At 43.5% G+C, this 21,487-nt stretch overlaps 1 protein-coding gene across 50 annotated transcripts in view; it reads left to right on the top strand.

Moving 5' to 3' along the window:
- Nucleotides 1–20,554, top strand: part of LRRFIP1 (LRR binding FLII interacting protein 1) — a 147,453-nt gene extending 126,899 nt beyond the window's left edge. For 40 of the 50 annotated variants that reach the window (XM_082395963.1, XM_082395960.1, XM_082395938.1 and 37 more), the window contains 5 exons: nucleotides 518–610; nucleotides 1,562–1,654; nucleotides 2,826–2,918; nucleotides 4,233–4,374; nucleotides 6,619–9,607. In XM_082395963.1, coding sequence (XP_082252089.1) covers nucleotides 518–610; nucleotides 1,562–1,654; nucleotides 2,826–2,918; nucleotides 4,233–4,374; nucleotides 6,619–8,318 — 2,121 coding nt within the window. In that variant the 3' untranslated portion in view covers nucleotides 8,319–9,607. Of the gene's footprint in view, nucleotides 1–517; nucleotides 611–1,561; nucleotides 1,655–2,825; nucleotides 2,919–4,232; nucleotides 4,375–6,618; nucleotides 9,608–14,504; nucleotides 14,555–16,105; nucleotides 16,224–16,841; nucleotides 16,922–18,013; nucleotides 18,119–19,699 lie in introns of those variants that run through there. The other 10 variants (XM_082395958.1, XM_082395954.1, XM_082395957.1 and 7 more) reach the window with 4 other exon arrangements.
- Nucleotides 20,555–21,487: the final 933 nt, after the last annotated feature.

Genomic DNA, 21,487 nt, shown 5'->3' with positions numbered 1-21,487 from the left:
ATGTTGTTAAAAAGGCCTTGAGGGCTTCCCTGGTGGCGCAGTGGTTAAGAATCCACCTGCCAATGCAGGGGACATGGGTTCGAGCCCTGGGCCAGGAAGATCCCACATGTAGCAGAGCAACTAAGCCCGTGCACCACAACTACTGAGCCTGTGCTCTAGAGCCCGTGAGCCACAACTACTGAGCCCGCGTGCCACAACTACTGAGCCTGCGCACCTAGAGCCCGTGCTCTGAAACGAGAGAAGCCACCACGATGAGAAGCCCGCGTACCGCGACAAAGAGTAGCCCCCGCTCACCACAACTAGAGAAAGCCCGCGCGCAGCAACAAAGACCCAGCACAGCCAAAAATAAAAACAAAAAAAAGTAAATAAATTTATTTTTAAAAAAGGCCTTGAAAACTGTGATGACATGGTAACAGGTAATTTGTTCCAGGTAAAAGGTAAATCATAAGAACATGAACTAGAGTGACAGAAAAATGTGATTCCACTGGAACTTGAATGCTCTTCTCCTCCTTTATAGGAATTTGAAAGGGAAAAGCATGCCCACAGTATCCTCCAGTTTCAGTTTGCTGAGGTGAAGGAGGCCCTGAAGCAAAGAGAAGAAATGCTTGAGGTGAGTAGTTTTTCCTGTTTTTCTTTTCTGTGTTTTTTTCTTCTTTGTGTGTGACTTAGGAGCTTCTTGTTGGGTCATTACTAAAGCTACCAGTTTTCTTGAAAATTGAGTTTAGGCTAATTCTCTATGCCTCGCTTGAGGAGACAGTTCCTTTTATTAGTGAAGATTCTCATTCTTTGGTGGTTTTGTGTTTGTTTGAGGAGGTGTGGCAGACCAAATAATGCCCCCCTAAGATGTCCATGTCCTAATCCCTGGAACTGTGACTATGTCACCTTACTCAGCCAGAGGGACTTTGCAGATGTGATTAAGTTAAGGACCTTGTGATGGGAGATTATCCTGTATCATCTGCTTGGACCCAGAGTGATCCAAAGGGTCCTTGCAAGAAGGAGGCAGGAAAGTCAAAGGCAGAATAGGAGATGTGACCACGGGGGCAGAGGTCAGAGCCACGTGAGGAAGGAGCCACAAAGCAAGGACTTGTGGGCACATCTAGGAACTAAAGAAAGGGGGAAATAGATTCTCCCCTGCTCCGAGCCTCCAGAAAAGAGCCCAGGCCTGCCCATGCCTTGGGGACACCATACGACTCATTTTGAACTTCTGAGCGCCAGAACTGTAAGAAAATAAATTTGTGTTGTTCTAAGCCACTGAATTTGTGCTAATTTGTTACAGCGACAAAAAGAAACTAATACAGGCTTGAGTTTTTACTTTTTTAATTTGGTTAGAACTCTATTGCCTGTAAGTGAGGATTTCACTCCAGCTGGTTTTCTTCCTACACTTGGAGCTGGGGAAAAGGACAAGGATAAAGTCCCAGCATCCTGAGAACGAACTTGGGATCAGTGAGAAAAAATGGTGCTGGGACCTCCAAGGGCACTTGCTGGCTCAGGGATTGTCTACACTTCAGAGTTCCCGTTTAACCCTGTATCTGCTTTCTTTCTATCTGTTCCTATTCTTCAGGAAATCCGACAGCTACAGCAGAAACAGGCGAGTTATATCAGGGAGATTTCTGATCTTCAGGAAACAATAGAATGGAAAGACAAAAAGATAGGGGTAGGATTCTCCAGTCTTTGAAATCTGTTCAAGTGGGCAGTCTGCTTAGCAAATTGAGTGCTTTCAGAATCTTTGGTTTGCAAAAAGGCTTGTATGAGTTTGCATGGGACCCCGTGGGACACAAAACGAATAAAAGAGAGACGACACGAACTTACCCAAATTGACATTTACTCCAAGTTGGAAGTGGACTTCCAACGTGGAGATTCTCCTTTGGTCAGCATTCCCGGGCTCCCTGCCCGCCTGGGAGCAGCCAGCGGCGCAGAAATCAGAGGACTGAGGAAGGCACGCTGGGCGGGTTCATGCGTGGAGGCTCAGACCTCTTGGAATTCCCTGTCCCGTGTTGCCTGGCCTTTTTCTGCAAGGGCTTTGAGGAAGCTGCAAGGTGGCAGGTGCTGTGCCTCACGCATCCCCACCTTGAGCCTCCCCAGGGAGATGTCAGCCCCTCTCCCTCCACAGGGAAAGAAGAGGCAGCCCATCTGCATTTAAGAGTGACGAATAGGGAGAAAGAACACGCTTAATAAAGTGACGGCTGTGCTCCGTGATGCCAAATGGCTTCCAAAACACGACGACTCACTCCACACGGCTCTGATAACAATCTCTAGATGCTGAAGCAAACGTTAGCGCCTTTGCATCGTGAAGCTGCACCTTGCCTTCACTTTGATATGCTCACCGGCGCTTATTTAAGATTTTGTGTGCATGTGTGTGTGTGCGTTGTGTTTGCTTCAGGACCACTTTATGTTTATCTGTGACAACAAACACCGCGAATCAATGTACAAAAATAATTTAAATTACTAAAATAGTTGTCACTGGGGGTTTGTAAACGTTTCTTCTTTTCCTTTATTTATCCCTCGTTTAAATGGGCGCATGGCTTCTGTCCCTTCTCCAACTATGCCGTGAAACCGCAGACTAAGCCAGGAGAGGGTGTAAAAAAGAGAGCATCCTTCAGAACGTTAATGTCTTTCAGGGAGGACGCACAGCGACCTGTCTTGGCTGGCGTAAACTAAGTGCAGCGCTTAACACTGCATTGTGTTTGTGTCTTTAAGCATAGTCTGTCGAATGCCCTGCCGATGTTAGCCTTTTACGTAGTAGAAGCCTCCTTCCTAGTCCTGCTTCTGAAGTCGTCTGCTCACCTGTGCGAATCTTCTCTCTCTTTGCTCCGCTACACACTCAGGCGTTAGAGAGGCAGAAAGAGTTCTTTGATTCCATAAGGAGTGAACGAGACGATCTTAGAGAAGAAGTAGTCGTGCTGAAAGAGGAATTAAAGGTATGAAGCCAAAGTACAGTTTTTAAAAATCCGGGCAACAACAGCAAATTCCAGGATTCTCAAGGGTGAATGTGTGTGGTTTGTGGGGTTCATTAATTTTATGTCGTTGATTTAAGTTCTGTTAATAAAATCAGATCGTGGGTTTACTGACCCCAAAGAGACGTGTGAAGTCAGTGTAGATTCCGTGGGATGTGCTGATCGCCTTTAGATGTTTATAGGCATATCTGATCTTGAAAGCAACTCTGATCAACTCTGATTTCCAAGATCCAATTTTTTTGATAGGCTGTCTACATTTTTTCTCAAACTCGCCAGTAAATTCTCCAGGACATTCCTCCAAGTTAGAGAATGTATTTCTTTCTTATATTAAAGTCTGGAACATAAGGACTTCTGTAGCTGAACAGTGGTGTGACTGAAGCTAGTTAGACTTGGAGACCCCGTGGATGGTGGGAAAGTTCTGTCTGGGCCACGTCAAGGGGGCTTCAGCTGCTGGCTGGAAACTGAGTAAAATAAACCAATGGGCAGCCGCGGGCGGGGGTCAGAGCTCTGGGTGGACTCTTGGCACCGTAGAAAGCGGTGCTGAGTCTAGGGGGTATGGCCACGGGCTGGCGCGTGCATCGCCAATGGAAACATCCATGTCAGCTACTTATAATGAAGGGTCAAGGCCAGAGCAGTAAGCCAGCAGGGAGCAGCCTTCGAGCTCAGATTCTCAGTGCCGCTCCCGCCAGGGTATGAGTACAGGGTTGGGAATTCCTCCAAGCAGAAGAGAAGGAGCGATGGGCGGCAGGAGGGGGTGAGGGAGGGGGTGATCCCGGGTGACGGGGGCGTCCTGGCATTGTGAAGCGTCGCCAAGTTTAAAGTGTTTTGCTGTGTAGTGAGCACGAATTGTATTTCTTTTGAATATAACAAACCTTCCAGCCACCTTTCAGAACACGTACATATTTCTTTATCTCTATCTCTCCTTTTAAAGAACACAGCCGGGGTTTTAGAGGTAAAGACCACTTTATAGTGATTTGCTTGATGCTCCACTTTCTGGCAGCCTACAGTGAAAAAGGATGCCCAAGGAAAGTGTTTTGTCACCAGCACATCAAGACGTGGATGGGAACATGTAAGGAAGAAGGACCCTTGGAGGAAGACATCCCAGATCAGTGTGTGTTGATAGAATATTTACAGGGGTGGAGCCTAGCGCTCCTCTGTCTCTGTAGAGTTTTCCTCGGCTTAGGGAAAAATAGGGGTCTTTTAAATTATTATTTATAAAATAGAGTTTAACCTAATATCACTTAGTGAGTATTACAATGAGCCTGTTTTTATTCCCAGAAACATGGAGTAATCCTAAATTCAGAAATAGCTACCAATGGAGAGACTTCAGACTCTCTAAATAATGTTGGCTACCAAGGTTCTACAAAGATGACAAAGGAAGAGTTAAATGCCCTCAAGGCAACAGGGGATGGGACGCTAGGTAAGTACTTGTTTTCCTTTGATCCTTGCATCTTCCAGTCAGCACTGGTTCACCTTCCATGCATTGGTAGAGTTGACATAATCATCACTGATCGATTAACAATCACCCAGCATGCCCTTCGTTCTGTCACTTCATGGGAACTTCCTTGTCAAACGATGCCATCACCCACGTGTGTTGTCTGGCATGTACCTCTGTTCAGTGCTCACCACCAATGGCTTAAGAATACGTTTCTTTTGCTTCTCAAAGCTGCCAGTGAGACTGTGAAAACAAGGAAAATAATCTCAAAATTAAGTGACCGTGTTGACAGTTCTATTGTATTTGGTTTTCTTCAGTTATGTGCCAAACACGGCGTTGTGACTTATTCCGTTACAGAATTGTCAAAAGATCAGAATAGCAGAGCCGTAAAGTAGGTTAGTTGACTGTATTTGCAAGCCAATGCTGCAAATCCTGTGCACCATTAAGCGTTCTGAGAGTCTGAAGTGCCTGTGGACAGCAGATGGACGGGGAGCCCTGGGTGTAGGCGAGATGGACGGGGAGCCGTGGGTGGTGAGTGTGGTCATTGCGGAGGGCTCTCCTTACCAACAAGAGTCTGAAAACGTCCGCCCCTTTGTCAGAGGTGATGTTCCTTTGTATGTCACATTTTTGCTTCTGAAAGAATGTAACTTGGGAAACCCAATATATTGTAGGAATATTTTATACAGTTTTCAAATATCTGAAAATATTCACCAATTAATATTTGTCGTAATATACTTGGCTTTGGGATAAACCTTCTGCATGTGGTGGGCCACCTGAAGTTGTAGCCAGCAAATAAGGCATCGCTCGCAACCATTTCCAGCTTTTCACAGTGAGGCTGGGATAAGGTCAGGGACCATGGCTGTAGTTTCCATTTGGAAGGTTCTTCATGGACATGAAGAAACCTGTAGGCCCCAGCTTCCCAGGACTGGCTTTCTGGGAAGGTGCCTCATTACCTTGATGACTATTCAAGAAACACAGCTCTTTTCGTTGTGTCAGAGCTGCTGAGGGAAGATAAATTGATGAATGTCCATCCTACCTTTATGTTCCCTACGTGAGCAGCTAGAATTTATCATGCTGCTCTTGTTCAAATATACATTTTATAAATCCTTGATAACTGTTGTGTAGCAAACACTTGAAGAACAAGAAACATCGGTTTTGTAAGTGGTCTCCATGTATTTTTTGATCACATATCCCTGTAAAGAATTGTAGGAACTTCCCAAGATATATGCTTATTTTTTATTTATATCTGTGTAATATTTAGTTAATATAAAATGTACATTATAAAACATATGCAATACCAGAGATTTTTAAGGGGTGAGGAAAAGCTGACTCTGAATAGAATCCTGCCGGGCTCTCCATCTTCCCTGGAGACTGCTGGTCGTAAATTACCGAGCTTTGACTTTCAGCATCGTGGTGGTAGCTCATATGCTGCGATGTTGTTTGTGTGGGGAATCCAAAATGTAACTGTTCATTCCAAAGCAGCAACAGGCTCTTTCATTCATAATTCTTTGATCGCTGATTGATTTACATCTAATTAAGCGGTCTCTTGATCTGAGGCGTTCCCCTCCTGCTGTAACCGGCCCCCTTCCTTCCAGGAAAGGAGCAAGGTGTTGAGGGCACGGGCTGCTTCCCCAGGAAGACAGTGATGAGGGGGTGGAGGGTGGAGTTCTTTTTACCTCCATGAGCTATTTCAAAAGTGGCTTCCCTTGAGATTGACCTTGAGGCTGAGTTTCTTAAGGTGAACTGAATGTTTCTTTTAAAAATTATTTGAAAGCTGCTCTTAGAGCTGCGTGATATGCAGTGCAGTTTGACAGCTGGAAAAGTAGGAGTGGTCCCCGTGTGCATCCAGAAATGAGAATGGGGACCACGAACCTTCAGTCCTTCTGAACCCCCTCATCTTGCAGAGTTTGGCTGCCTGATCCAGAGCTCTTTCTTATTTGTTAAAACTTAACTTCACCTTTGAAAGTCAGTTCACCCCAGGTGGCACCGGCAGCCACTCTTGCCTTTGACACGGTGGCAGCGGCCTCCGCTGATCCGGCATTTGCTAACGCGATGGCTGCTTTGCCGCACAGAACTGGCAAAGGCTTCTGTCCGCGTGCTGCTCTGACGGCTCTCTCTCTCTTTAGGAGCGGGGTTGGCTGGGAAAGAGAACATGTGTTTGCGTTGTAATATATGTTGTGCGGTCAGCCACATCATGGGGTCCCTTCAATTTTCTCAATGGTCTTTTAGGCAGAGCCAATGAAGTGGAGGTGAACAATGAAATGGTGGAGAATGAGGGGAAAAGAGAAATCTTGCAGAACACTGAGCAAAGACCGCACAAAGAGGACCCAGGAAAGGACTCTGTGGACACAGAGGTGTTACATCCTGGTGACAATGCCGAGGACCAGAAAACCTCTGAAGACAGTGCCCCCTCCCCAGGAACGTTAGTAGATCCTGAGAACGCGGAACAGGTTCAAAGCCAAATTCTGGAAAACACTTCCTTCTTTGAAAACACACAGCAGGTTGAGTCAAGTGAGGTCATAAACAGTGAACTAGATGGTGAAATCCCAGGTCCTAGGATTGGGCAGGGCAGCAGTGATGCCTTGGATGTCAAAAACCAAAGTAAAGAATCTGCAGAAGAGTGGGAAAAAGAAAAGCAGGAAGATTTTGAAACCAACTTGGAAGAGATTAGCATAGAACCACGGCAGGAATCTGCTCCTTTGCAAATACCTGAAGTTGGAAGGGAGAGCAGTGCAGACACTGGGGAGCAGAGTGGGAACCCCGCAGAGGCTGTGCCAGAGGCAGGGCTCACTGGATCGGGGGAGCAGGTGGGCACAGTAGCCTCAAGTCCTCCAAGGGGTATCGATGACACAGTGAGTCACCATGAAAAATGGGAGGTAGATGCTCCAGAAGGCTTGGACCCAAGCTCAGGGCATGATTTAGAGAAAGAACTCACCAACCAGGAAGTAGCTGAGCCCAAGGAGGTCCCAAGTCAGAGCACAGAGGTAGGTGGGGAGAACAATGAAGAGGAGGGTAAAGGAAGAAAATTAAGGGATGAGAAACCAGTCAAGCTGGAAGTCCAAGCCATTCCTTGTTCTCCAGAAGCCAAAAGCAGTCCTCAGGAGGTGACAGGTCCAAGTACGGTAGATGCTGAAAGTGAACCCCTAGGTGTGAAAGAGCCCGATGAAGAAAAGAATGACCAACAGGGAGAGGCACTGGATTCGTCACACAAGAAAACAAAGAACAAGAAAAAGAAAAACAAGAAGAAAAAATCACCAGCACCTGTAGAAACCAAAGATGTTCAGAAAGAGTTAACATTTCAAAACCCAGATTTAAGTGAAGTGAAAGAAGAGCAGGTAAAATTTACTGACAAAAAACCAGTTGTAGAAGCACAAAATGAGGTCACTAAAAACCCAAAACAGAACACTGCGGTAGGAAGCAGTAAAAATGCCGATGGTCCAGAAAATCCTAAAATTGAGTTGGATGGAGGACTTAACCAAGACGATTTTGGTGTAAACACTAAGACAGGGAAAGCAGTAGCTGATGGAGACACGTTGGATTTTGAAGATAATACAGTTCAGTCATCAGGCACCAGTGCCAGTAATAAAGAATTAGAGGAAGGTGCTATAAAAGATGATTCTGAAGAAGATGGCACCACTCCCAGCCATCCTCCAGGTCCAGACAATGAGGAAGTGCCAGGCAGCACCCTGCTCCAAGACGAAGGTCCCTCAAAGAACATTAACGATGCCTGTCAAACAGAAGGCACAGAAGAGCATGTGACATCAGAAAATGTAGGTCAGACCATCAGGAAGGTTTCAGATAGCATTAGTCTAGAAAATGATGACGTGGCACCAGCAGGCGAGGTGGGGGACTTTAATTCAGAAAGCAAGGAAGAGATGACAGATGGACACGGGAAGGGCAGAAACAAAGAGGACTGTACCTTGTCGTAGGTTGAGGCGGGGTCTTAGGGAGGGGCCAGGACTGCACAGCAAGTCCAACTGTGAGAGACTCCACCGGTGAGACTCAGAAAATGGTCTAGGTTGGTATAGATGCACCGAATGGCAATCCACCACCAAGGTATCTAATCCTTGAAGCTATAGACTGTTACCTGTAGATTTCTATTTCATCACTAAGGTTATCACACAGATGAGAAGGACACTTCTGTTATTAGAGTTAGTTCTAATGGAGAGCATTCCAAGAGCATCGAACAATAATGTACACTGTTTTATTCCTGCTTAAAATCAGCATCAAAATATTTAGCTTTTGCCTTAAGCTGATATGAACGTGCATATTCTTGACCAAAAGTATCAGCATCTAATTGAAGTGACCAAATAGTATCCTGAGATTTCCACATTATGAGTATGATTTAAATGAAGGTGTCTCATTTAAATATATGTGCTTTCATATTTGATCTTGATATGTATAATATAACCTGTATGGTATTTTATTTAAAAGGTACATAAATGGCCAAACAGCCTATAGGTCACTGAGTGATGAGATTTGCATGTTAGGACAGTAATTAATCATGTTAGGGATAGCAAATAAACATCTTACAGCACTAGGGATAACTTACTTGCTTTTACCTCATATAAGGATTTTATCTCAGACCAACACTTTTGGATCTCATTCTTGAGGATACCTGAATTTATTTTGTAGGAGATTTTGACTTCATGACAATTATGTACCAAAGTCATTTTATACAAAGACTTTTTTTTTTTTTTAATTTTTTTCTGGAAGAGATACATGTTGTAATTGCATTTCCTACTGCAGTATTTGGGCAGGGAGAATCATTTCTAAAATTTATTTTTTTAACCTTAAAATTACTTCTCTTTGTATTTGTTTCATCATTATTCAGTAGAGCAAGACAAAAGGATGCTATTCTTGTGCAAACTTCTGATTAGACTCTAACAGGATATTTTAAATAGTTGAATCACTTGGTATTTTGGTATAAATATTTTCATTTGTTGTTTTTCAGTATATTCTTACCGGAAATTTCTTGTTTTGATCTTCCTGAACAAGATATATATTTTCTATATAAAGAAACATTTTAAAAATAATTGTAAAGTTAAATAAAAAACCATTATAAAATATTAAAATTACAGGGGAATGTACAGTTTGAATGCTGTTGACACTTTATGAGATCATATGACTTCGTATTATTGTTACAAGATATAATTGAGTGCAAAAGTGACCAATACCTCAACCAAATTTGAAATAAAAACATTTTATAATTTTACAAGCCTGTGATCACTCTTGTGCTGCTTGAATTCTGGCTGTGGCTACATAATATCATCTTTAATCTACTTTTATCTACTTCTGGGTTGCTAATTCTCAGTTGGGGTTCTATGGAGGACTCATGCGTAATATCCATTGTCAGTAGTGAATAGCTTCTCTCCCGGCATCTAGACTGGGACTAGTGTTGGACCATCCTTGAGTAAGATCTTTCCTCATAGAATCTCCTGTGGTCTGTGGTTCTGATGAAGAGCCCAGTTGAGAAAGGTCTCCATCTTGTTGCTTTGCTTACAGGTGCCAATGCTTAGAATGTTTTGAAGAGGATGATGAGAATTTCAAATAAACATTGACTATTTCTGCATAAGTGTCCTGAAGCAGAGGATAAGGGGACTGATCAATTCTCTCCACTTGTGTCATATAAATAGAAAACTATGGGACTTGCTAGAGAATCAAGTCCAAGGGCTGCAAAGGAGTTTAAAGTTGGTATCTCTAACTTTAGCAAAGCTGCTTTCATACCGGAATGCACATTGGGAAACAGCTCTCCTTCCTACTTTTAAAGGCCTCTGGGGAAGTGATTCAACAGCCAAACTCACTCAGTGGTGAGATCATCAAACCATTTTAAGTTCTTTCCTTTCTTTCCCATGTTATTCAACAGCACATTTAAGGGCATTATTATAGGCTTCCCATCCCTCCAGCCAGCCAGCCAGCAGTCTCAAGTGTTCATCCCTCATTTAATCAATAAACATGTAGATCACTTCCTATATGGAAGGTGCTCTGCCCGTGAACAAGCACATAGGACCCAATCTCTAGTGGAAGCAGCAGAGAATTGGAAAGTCAGCAAAAAAAAAGATAAGGATTCTGAAGAGCCAAACCATCCCTGATAATCTAAGAGCCTTCACTATGAACATCAGTTACTCTGCTCCGAAGGCAAGATGATATTACAGCCCCACACAGTAATTAATGTACACGTGAAGGCCCCTGAATTATCAAGAAATGGTTACCTTTGGTATATTCAGCATAGGAAGGCGTGGAAGTATATAAGGCAATTTGGAAAGATCGCAATGTCAAACAACTCAGACTCAGAAAAGAATCAAAAGGTGACCTGTCAGCCACAACCCCAGAGGAACCTGGACCACTGAGGTTTCACTATAAGGCAGAACAGAGAAAAGCATCGATCACTGATACTTTAAATCAAAAAGCTGGGGTATTTTTCAACCCCAAACCAGAACACGCCTACTGTATGTAAAATGTTAATCTTCCTTCCAAAGTATGTAAGTATAATTGTGAGTTTCTGTAAAAAATAGGGAAAGGTAACAGAATTTTGAATTATAGGCTATTTTATAACATACAAAGGTTGGGAAGCAGTAAAATTTTTGAAAAGAGTGTTTAAGAATGGGATATCTTGCATTGACTACTTTCTATAACATTGAGTATTTCCAATTAATGGAAAACCTAATGACCTGAACATTTAAATTTCCACTGTCACTAGGACCCTGGAATGCTGCTTCTGGGTGTTTAGACAGTTTAGGGTTCCTGTTTTCTATTGATAGATTCCTTTTCTAGGAGACCGCCTTGTATGACGTGCCGCCATGGCCATCAAAACAAGGGAACACAACAGTAAGATTCATTCCAAGTGTCCGGGCTCCAGAAGGAAAGGAAGGGGTGTTTGTGAGCGTGCCACATACAGAATATGTGCTTATTCAGTGTGCTGATCTTATATAGGGAGTACAGTCTTGCAGGAGAAAAACCCTTTCGCTCTCTCCCTTTCACCCTCTCCGCCCCTCTTACATCAAAGACGAACGAATTTTTTGAGACGTGAAAGGCTTCAGCTGTTGGGCTGAACTGAAGCAGCAGCTGCTGTAGGGAGTTGCCATCTGTACAGACCTCTTCAGCAGCCTGGCCCTGTTCTGCCTTTTACAGGAAGGAGGGGCGATCCTGGTGTGGGAGGCTAGCCCTGGGGAAGTTGAAAACTGACCACATGGATTATAATCAAATTAAGTCAGTGCAAGGAGGGAGCGGAGAAGGGACCACACTCAGTGGATTTCTTGAGATGTCAGTCTTGTGATCATTATCTTTGCGAATATGGAGGGAGGTGACTTTCTCTGCCATGGGGAGAGGAGGCCCCGGATTGGATGAAATTAACCCACAGAATGAAAATTATCCTCCTGACAATATATTATTATGAGTAAGCTCCTTACCCTTACTGTGTCTCATTTTACTCTCTGAAATTGGGGTTAGAACCTGCCTTTTAGAGTGGTGGTGAGGATCAGACCCAGTAAAGCGCTGGAGAGTAAGTGCCGAGTGACCATGGTTGTTGCTGGTGGTTGACCTTTGCAGCCTGGACAGACGCGGTCACAACACGCAAGCCCCTCTGGAGCAGGGCTGGGGGTCCCGGTGCTTGCTTGCTGCCCCTGTGACTGTCTGTATGGCCTCGCCACTTTGTTTCTTGTTTCCCGGGTCTCTAAAGTTCACACCAGAAAGTGTGGTAGAATTTAATATATAAAAAACAGATTTTTAAAAAACGTAATCCTTTAACAATGTTACTAAAATAACTTTAATTGCCAATTGATTTTAACTTCCCAGTGTAAAAGAAAACTCTGAGTTTGAGATAGTGTGACTTCATCTTCTTTAATGCTGATCATTTGGGTGTTAGAGACCAATGATGAGCAAGGCTGTTTAGTGCGTATAGGTTTGCAGCACTCTTGCTCAGTATCACAGGAATTACCAGTCATGCAACACTGTTCACTTCACAGGTTAGACTTGTTGACTTTAAAGACTGTAAAAAAAGCAGCACTCAATTTCATTTCTTTTTTTAATTTTTTTTTATTGAAGTATAGTTGGTTTACAATATTATGTTCATTTCAGGTGTATAACATAGTGTTTCAATATTTTTATAGATTACACTCTATTTAAAGTTATTATAATATAGTGACTATATTTCCTGTGCTGTACAATATACCCTTGTAGCTTATTTATTTTATACATAGTAGTTTGTACCTCTTAATGCTCTACTCCATCTTGCCCCTCCCTCCTTCCCTCTCCCCAGTGGTAACCACTAGTTACCATCTGTGAGTCTGTTTCTATTTTGTTATATTCATTCGTTTGTTTTATTTTTCAAATTCTACATGTAAGTGATAACATATACTGTCTGTCTTTCCCTGACTTATTTCAGTGCTTATTTTCTTTATATCAAACAATTTTGCTTCTTTCTTTTTTCCAGTTTCCTGAAACTATTTAGTTTTAATCTTCTCCACTTCTGCTTTAAAATTTCTCTTCCTTAAAACTTCCATTTGTCTCTCTCCATTTTTCATATTTTCACTATAAGACTAAAGGTCAGATTGCTCTTGTTTTTTATTGTTAGCACTATTATTACATTTTAACATTTTTTTTACTTTCTGTCTAAGATATTTGAAGTCTTCTAATAGAAAAAAATAATAATAAAATTGTAAATAGATATGTGAGCCTCAAATCACCTTCTGTTATATTCAGTGTTTCTTATGATGCCTGTGGTTTTTGTACATAGGAATATAAAATATACAAGATAAAATGAAAAGTGATATTGAATGAGAGAGCCAGGTTTTTAATTTATTTTTAATTTTTGTTTCAGTGTTGGGTGCATTTATGGAAGGGACAGAGTAAAACATCTGTCAGAAGCAGTTTGCATGTAAATTAAAATGGAACTCAAAAGGATTATAAATGTATCTTATACATAACATTTTCTATTTTCATTTATTTTGTTATTGTGCCTTTCAAAATAGCAATTTAGGATGTTTGGAAAAACAATTAGCGAAAACACGTAACTTGGATTAGAATGTGGATAGATGATTTTTTTAATGAAAACAAAGGTGCGTTTTGTATGAATTATTTCCATTTCACACAGCTAATCAAAACCTGGGAAGAAGAGCCTCAGACCAGGAGTCCGGTCTGACTCAGAGGGCTGTGTTTAGGAAAACAGTGGGTGCAGGGGTTAGGGGTGCAGCCCTGGGGCCTTAGGAAAGCTGCTGGGCCTGGGTCCTCATCTGTCGAAGAGGGATGTGGCAGCAGTGCCCACCTGGAGGGCTTCGCGGGAGGTGGTGTGAGTGGCTGGGACGGTCCCTGGCACACAGTGAGGGCACAGCACACTTGAGCGCCCACCACCATCACGTCGTCCTGATTTTGCCTCGAAACTGGTGTAGGATTTTGCCCCTAAAATCCTCCCTGGGTCTTGGTTTCCTCTCTGTAGTCTGGAGAATGTTTTACTCAATGCCCCTTCAGAGAGATGTTTGGGGGATTTCTAGGTGCTTACATATATGCAGACTTCTATATCTGGGGTGGGAAGAATGACAGAAACCTAAGTTATTACTGCTAATTATCCTCAAAAGAATATCCTCAAAAGAATAGCAACAAGTGGGTTACGGAATGTGTTGTCGGCACACTTAGGGTTCATAAGCAGAGTCAGAACTCTGACATTGGTGAGTCTTTGAGAGAAATGAGGAAGGTCGACCCTTGGGGGATGGAAACTTGGAAAGTCAAGGCTAACGAAAATGCTGGTGATATTTGATCCCGATTCTCAGTGTGTTTGTACCTTGCTAATGATGTTAAACCGTGAAGCCTTGTGAGATCTTGTGTTGCAGTGTGGTTTGGCCCTAGAGCTCTTGCATGCTAACCCAGAGTAGAAGATTAGCCTGTTTGCATGCAGCCGGATGCTGCCCTGACGAGACAAGCATGTGCGGGAGGTTGACGCAGTTCACCCCCCTTGGCTGAATTCCTCCCCCATCCTGTCTGTGGCCTCATTCGCTGTGGTACGTGTATAATACCTTCATCATCAGTTTCACTAACCCCAATGCTCCTTCTTCAGTTTAGCAACCTGCTGAAAGGGGCAGTCCATGGAGTCACCTAAACCTGTATCTTTCTGATTTCTTTAGATATTAGGTTGAAAAAGCTTGTTGATGAACGGGAATGCTTATTGGAACAGGTAACGATCTTTTTATTACTTTACGGGTTCTGGAACGGGGCACCTGAAACCGGGAACCTTCCCATTCTAGCTTCTTGCTTCCTCAGGAAACCCCTGATGCATCGTGGCTGAAAATAATTAGCAAGCCAACCAGTGTTCTTAATGTTCTTATCCAAGTAAAAGATCAGAAATCATATCAGATTTAGAGAGGATGCCCCAAAGATTCAAGGCCATGGTCTGAAGTTGGTACATGCTACATGAATTGCTGCTTAAAATAAAGATTTATGTAGAAGGCCTCGATTAAGCCTTGAGAGGCAAGGGTGTTCCCCAGACATTCCGACACCCTTCCTCTTCCACTGGCCCGTAACAGTCAGTTTTGTAAATCTCTCAGTGATCAGCACCCCTGTCCAGCAGGTATTTCTTTGTTACAGCTGATCCAAGTTGTTTTAACTATAGTTTACCTTCCTTGATCTCTTCTACCTCAAGAAATACTACACAGTTGTCCTATTTGGTCTTTTTCATATGCAGGGTAGTATTAAATTATTCCACAATCACTTCCTAAGGAAGCTCGATTTCTCTCATTTTCCCGCGTAAGCCTAATCAAAGGTATTTGCCTCGCTTTTTACAAGATCTGAAGATTTCTCTCAAAATTGGGTAAGGCACTAAATGTGGTGGGAGGATTCTCATGAAGTGCCTGTGATCTTTTAAAAACATGTGTCCATGGTAATTCTGTACTTGTTTTCTTAAAGCAGCATGCACCGATGGTTTGTATGTCACTGGGGGTCTGCTCTGCTCCTGTCGGTGCGTGGGGGGACTTCCAACAAGTCCGCAGAGATTAGAGGTTAACAGAACAAGGGCTGGGAGACACCCCATTACATAGCAGAAGATTCTACAGTCACGGCTGTTAAGTGCAATTCCAGCTACTCTATGTGCGTGTGTCTCTCTCAGAGGGAAGAAAGCTATGCAGAGGCCAGCTCTCTGCAGGTGGCAAACCTACAACCTGTTTGGGTTCTGTCAGGGACAGCGCTGCTGTGCCTGGAAGGCTCCAGGTGGCCCTTCCTGGCTTTTTAGTGAATAAAGCAAAGGTGAATCGTGTACTGATTTATGAACTCATAGATAAACACTCAAAACTGTTTTATGGAAAATCTCCTCCTGAATTCGAGAGGAACTTCAACCTTAGAAATAACTTCTCACCCAGAGTTACAAAATAATGCATGCCTGTTACAGTAAATATAATTCCATTTTCATCCTGTATACTACTATTACTTTCTGAGAAGAGTACTAACTGGCACAAGGTTTTTCATTTATTTATTTGGGTTTGTTCCTTTATGAAACGGGAGAGACTCCCCCATCTTCCTGGTGGATTGTAATGTCTTACTACATTTCTCTCCTGCTTCATTATGGAACCCTTGTCTCTCTGGCCCCTTCGAGACACACGAAATAACTGCAAGGCAACATTGGATTGTACTTAGGGGGTGTGGGCTTTTACGTTACATGCAGCTTCCTTTCTGATAGGCTCTCGTCTCATTTAGAATAGAGAAATTAACGTGCTTTATTGATGGATGTTTTCAGATTAAGAAACTCAAAGGGCAGCTGGAAGAGAGACAGAGGAATATCAGATTAGACAGTCTGCACCCGGAAGATGGGGTCTTACAAAACGGGACGGACGTGCATGTGATGGATCTACAAAGTAAATGTCAATCCTCGTGTAGAAGAAATCCCTTTGCCATGCGCGATTTTTATTGTACTAATGCGGGAGGAGAAAAACTATCATGGCAAGGAACGGCCGGTGTTCCCAACGTCCCCCCAAAAGCCCTGAGTACAGAAGCACAAAGATGTTTCCTTGTGGGCTAGAGCAAGGATGGGCAGGTGGGCAGAGCAAGGATGTTTCTATCTGAGCCTAAGAAACAGAACAGGTGCCCCAAAACGTGCACCAAGGTACCACCAGCTGACGCGCTGCTAGAAACCACGTTTACTACGCTGAATACAGTCTTTGGATCTGCTGATTGTATGGGGAAATCGGAAGGTATTTTTCTGTGCCAGTCAACTAGAAAGAGGCTTACGGGGACAAAAGCAGGCCCAGCCTCTCTCCCCTTCCCCCTTCCCCCTACCATTTCTTTGCTTTCTTTGCTCAAGGGCGCTCTCCCTGCTGCGGAGAAAGAGCGCCTCCTGAGTTGTGAGGCCACAGGTCGGGCATTACAGATTGGCAAGACGATTACAAAGTAAGGGCTTGGTTCCCGGTAACTCTTGTTTTAACATTTTAAAAGCCCAAGAGCTTAACAGATTTTCCTTCTCTTTCAACCTTTAGGGGATGCCAACAGACAGATCAGCGACCTCAAATTTAAACTTGCAAAATCTGAGCAAGAGATAACTGCATTAGAACAAAATGTACGTGCACACTTGTGAAGCAGTCACTGGCCGCCCAACTGAGGATTAACTCAAGTTTTATTTGCTAGAAAGGCTTGAAGGCTGAGGACAAAAAGAAGCAGAGAATTTTAGAACCAAAAAAGGTCCTAAGGGGGATAAACAAGGCAGCAAGTCTCTCTGTGTATTTCCTACTAGGAGAGGATGTGGGGAGGGAGAGGTCATAACTAGGATCTGGGCTGTTACAATCGATACTAATCCTTTATAAACAAAGTTAGTTGCAGAAAGTACCTAATGTGGTTAGGGGTTTTTTGGACAGTTTGTTCTTTAAAAAAAAAAAAAAAAAATCAGTTAATTACAAAACGCTTCATGCAGGGATGTCCCTTTTGCCTGGATTTTCCCTCTTTCCCTCCCAGCCCAGCGGCTCGCTCTGGTCCCTAGATTTGGGGCGCTTATGCCTCCAGCGTGCTGGGCCCTGGGACAGACTGTGTCCTAACCGAAGGGAGAGATAAAAGCAGGTACTCTTGCCCCCTCCACTGTGGGTATATGTGGCTGGAACTTTTTGGAATTTTTGTAGAGACGAAAATGAGAAGCGCACCTAGAAAGCGATGCGTGTTCGGAAGCATGCCTTTGAGGGCAGGCTGAGTCTCTGGCCGCAGATGCCACCCCAAAGCCGCCTTCCGTCACCCCGCTCTCTGAGTCCCTTGCCTCTCTCCTCCCTTTCCTGCTTCCCCACACCCCCAACCCTGGGAGAGATTAGACTGGAGCTGAGGTCCTGGTGGAGCCGTTGCCTCACCAGCCTGGTTCTGCAGGATCGACCCATATCAGGGAGAGATGGTGTCATGGGGTCTGCACGGCGGGAACCACACTTGGGACAAGGGTCAGGGAGGAAATGAGTCCCTGATAGGTGTCAGTACTGGCTTGCTCATAAATATGAACAAATAGCTTGCGTGGCTAGAACCTATGTAATAGTCCCAAATGCTAGATCATAACTATTGTCATGGTGTTTTCTCTCATTTTATTAAATTATACCTTTTGATCTCAAATATAGTAAAGCAATCGGGGAAAGAAAACAGGCCTATCAATTTATACACATGATTTTTCCTTTCCTTTCAGGTCATAAGGTTAGAAAGCCAAGTATCACGTTATAAATTGGCTGCTGAAAATGCTGAAAAGATAGAAGATGAACTTAAGGCTGAAAAACGGAAACTTCAAAGAGAGGTAAATTTTCTAGGCTATTTCTAGGAAAAGAATGGGTAATGATATTCTAGCTGGGAGAGCAAAGGGAGGATTTACTGCCGGGAAACCCGTGGCCGAATCATTCATTGTCATATCTGCCCAAACCACTCTGAAGGGCTGTGCTCACACCATAAAGGAAATTGTAGTTCAGCCAATTAGGAGCTTAGGGCCAGAATCACCTGTCAGTGGTTTTTCTCTCTATGGTGATTGCAACTATCATGCCACCATCTTCTGGCTTCTGCTAAGAGATCTGTCATTCTAACTCTTTTTAGGTGATCTTTTTTTTCCCCCTCTAGCTGCTCTGCCATTCTCTTTGCCTTTGATTTTCTACATTTCACTCTGATGTGTTAATATGTGGGTTTACTGCCATTTGTTCTGCTTGGGATGTGTTGTGTTTCTTTGATCTGTGAGGTCTTTTTTCTAAATAAATTTTGGAAAATTTTCAACCACGATCTCCTTCAGTAACTCCTCTTCCCTAGACTCCACCTTCCCCTTGGGACTTTGATCAGAGGATGCCAGATCTTCTCATGGACCCTCTGCATTTCTCTACCATCTGTCTTTTCCATTTTCCATCTCCTTACCTCCCAACGCTGCACAATGTACAGTTTTTGTAGATCTTCCATTTCACCTCCTTTTGTTTCGTATTCTCATTCCTGATTGTTTCTTGTTTATGTTTCCTTTGTTGATTGCATCCTTATTTCTTTAAAGATTTCATACACAGCTGTTCTGTTTTCCACACTGACGACTGAAACACGTTCAGTCTTGGGGGTCTGTTTCTGTTGTTTATTGCTTCTGTTGACTCAAATGGTTTGTCCCATCGTGTGTTTGGTGTTTGATGAGATTATGCTTGATTTGAATTTATATACTTGAATTTATACCCCAGGCCTGACTTGGGGAAATTTCTACAAAGAGGGCTTCTGCTTCTGCTTCTGCCTCTGCTGGTGAAAGGCAGGGCAGGGGCGTTTAACCTGTCTCAGGACCCCGCCCACCCTCCTGGAGGGTTTTGGATCGGAAGCAGAACTGCAGACTCTGTCCTAATGATGCACGTCTCCACAATCACAGGGCTGTGAACCCCCGCCTTAGGGCACCTCCACTCTGCCTCACTGCCTGCTGGTCCAGGCAGCTCCCTGCTGATGTGGCTCCTGCTGTGACCCCCAGGCTCTGTGGCCCTGGCTCCCAGGGATGATCATCCTGGCCTCAGGCATTCCCACTTTGGTTTCTGGCTGCAGAGCCCTAGCACCCAGCTGCCCAGGGCTGTGGGGATCACCTCCTCCAGCTGGTCTGGCTCAGCTCTTGTTTGTTTGTTTGCCTCACCTTCTGTGAGACCATCAGGATCCCCAGGACTGCGCCATGTCTGGGGTCTAGCTATTTCAGAGGAGGAAGTTTCCCTAGGTACTCATGAGGCCAGAATCTTGTGCCTTGTGTTCCTTTTTAAATTAAAAAATATATATATACACACGTGTAGGTATATGTGTATTTTTAGAATCTCGGTGGGTCTGGGTCGTAATTTGTTTTTCAGTAGGCTTGGAATCCAAGCTCACTGCCTTTTGCCTTTATTTCCAGCTTCGCTCTGCATTGGACAAAACAGAAGAGCTCGAGGTGAGCAACGGCCACTTAGTGAAGCGTCTGGAAAAAATGAAAGCCAACAGGAGTGTCCTCTTGTCCCAGCAGTAAAGGCCAGTTCTGAACAGGAAACGATCGGGTGGATGGAGAGCACTGTTTCGTACGCTGTTCTGTTGCTGTCTGGGAGCACTGCTTCTTCCCCTGCTTCTGAGAGAACGCCCCCGGGGAGCACCCGGCTCAGCCCCGGGACCCCCAGCAGCAACCAGATGCCTCCGCCTGCAGACCGCAACCCGGGCTGGGGCGGCCGCTCCGAACCCGGAGGCCATTTAATAAGCACACTGGGCCGTGGAGCTCTGTTTCCGACGGTGCAGCAGCCTCTTCATGCCATTTAAAATGGTGATCAAAGTAAAGATGAACGTGGGACTTGAGTTTTCTTTTCATGTGTCTTGCTGAACATTAAGGGGAAATGTTTCAGTGTTGGGACATCCTTTTGTGGCAGAATCTACAATTTGAGCGACTTCAGTAGTATCTCTTAGTCTACGCTTTTCATACACAGAACACTGTGGAACCACAAGCCATTACCAAGCAAAACTCTTTCACTAGAAACAAGGGGATGGTCTAGAAGTAAAAGTGACCTTAAGAAGACTCTTTACAGGCAACAATGAAGCTTTTCTAAGGGATTTTTGCAACAGTTCAATCAAAAGAATACTTTTTTCCAGGGTAATTAGGCAACAGCTTCACTGAAAATGACAGCTTTTCATTCGCATTATTGAATCCTTATATTTGGAATTGAAGTTGTTAACTTCTTTTAAAGAGTGTACTATTGGAAAAATTAAAAAATGAAATGTTGAAAGACTTAAGCAATATGGTTTTTATTTTTTCCCACTGAGAAAGAAGATCTTTATTTCATACTAATTGTTCTGTATATTTTGGATCATCTTTTTATTTTTTTAGCATATCAAATCAATGTACTTTTCTTTCTCTATTTAAAAAAGAAGGTGTATTCACAGTGAATAAGAATAGAACACTTATAAGAATCAGCACTCTTAGACTAAAAATTAAACTGAAGAAGTTACAGACCAGAGTAGAGACAGTAACTCCAAGGACAAAAGTAAACGGCGTTGGGCTACTTGCTGATTTTCAGTTACTCTTTAGTATACGTTGGGTTTCACATAAGGCTGGTTCAGCAGGCCAGCTTTTCAGGATATTAGCAAGTGCAAACCAAGATAACATCATCCATAACTATACCCATGGTGGACTGCTAGACATGAATTGGAATATATAATCATTCCATTTTTCTTGATTATATATAATTAAGAAAACATTCCCAGCAGAGTGCTAGAGGTCACGAAGTTCCGTCCCCCAGCACTGGCTGGATGTGGGATAGGCAAAGCTACATTTCACCGGGTAAGAGAAATTCGGCCTCCTTGTGCCGAGGATGTTCAGATCTTCTTCTTGAGCGTTCCATAGATAAAACTATCCTCTCACTAATCCACACGTCAGTGCCACAGACCTGCTATAGCTGCTGCATATTCAAAAAACAATGTTTTTATGTGGAAAGCTACTCTGCATTAATCCCAGGACAGCTCCAACTCCCCCACAGGTTTCTATATTTACCTAAGATTTGTTAGAACAAATCTTAGGATGACCGGCTTCAAAAGACTTAGTTTGAAATTCTACTTAATGAGCATTAAATGTTCCAAGTTGTTTCAAGAATGCAGTGTATCGGTCCGCTCCAAAAACAGAAACCACCCAGTAATTTGAACAGGGAGAGTGTAATATAAAGAA

The sequence above is a fragment of the Balaenoptera borealis genome (genome assembly GCF_965194805.1).
Source record: "Balaenoptera borealis genome assembly, chromosome: 6".
Taxonomy (NCBI): domain Eukaryota; kingdom Metazoa; phylum Chordata; class Mammalia; order Artiodactyla; family Balaenopteridae; genus Balaenoptera; species Balaenoptera borealis.
This window is presented reverse-complemented; position numbering and strand designations above follow the sequence as displayed.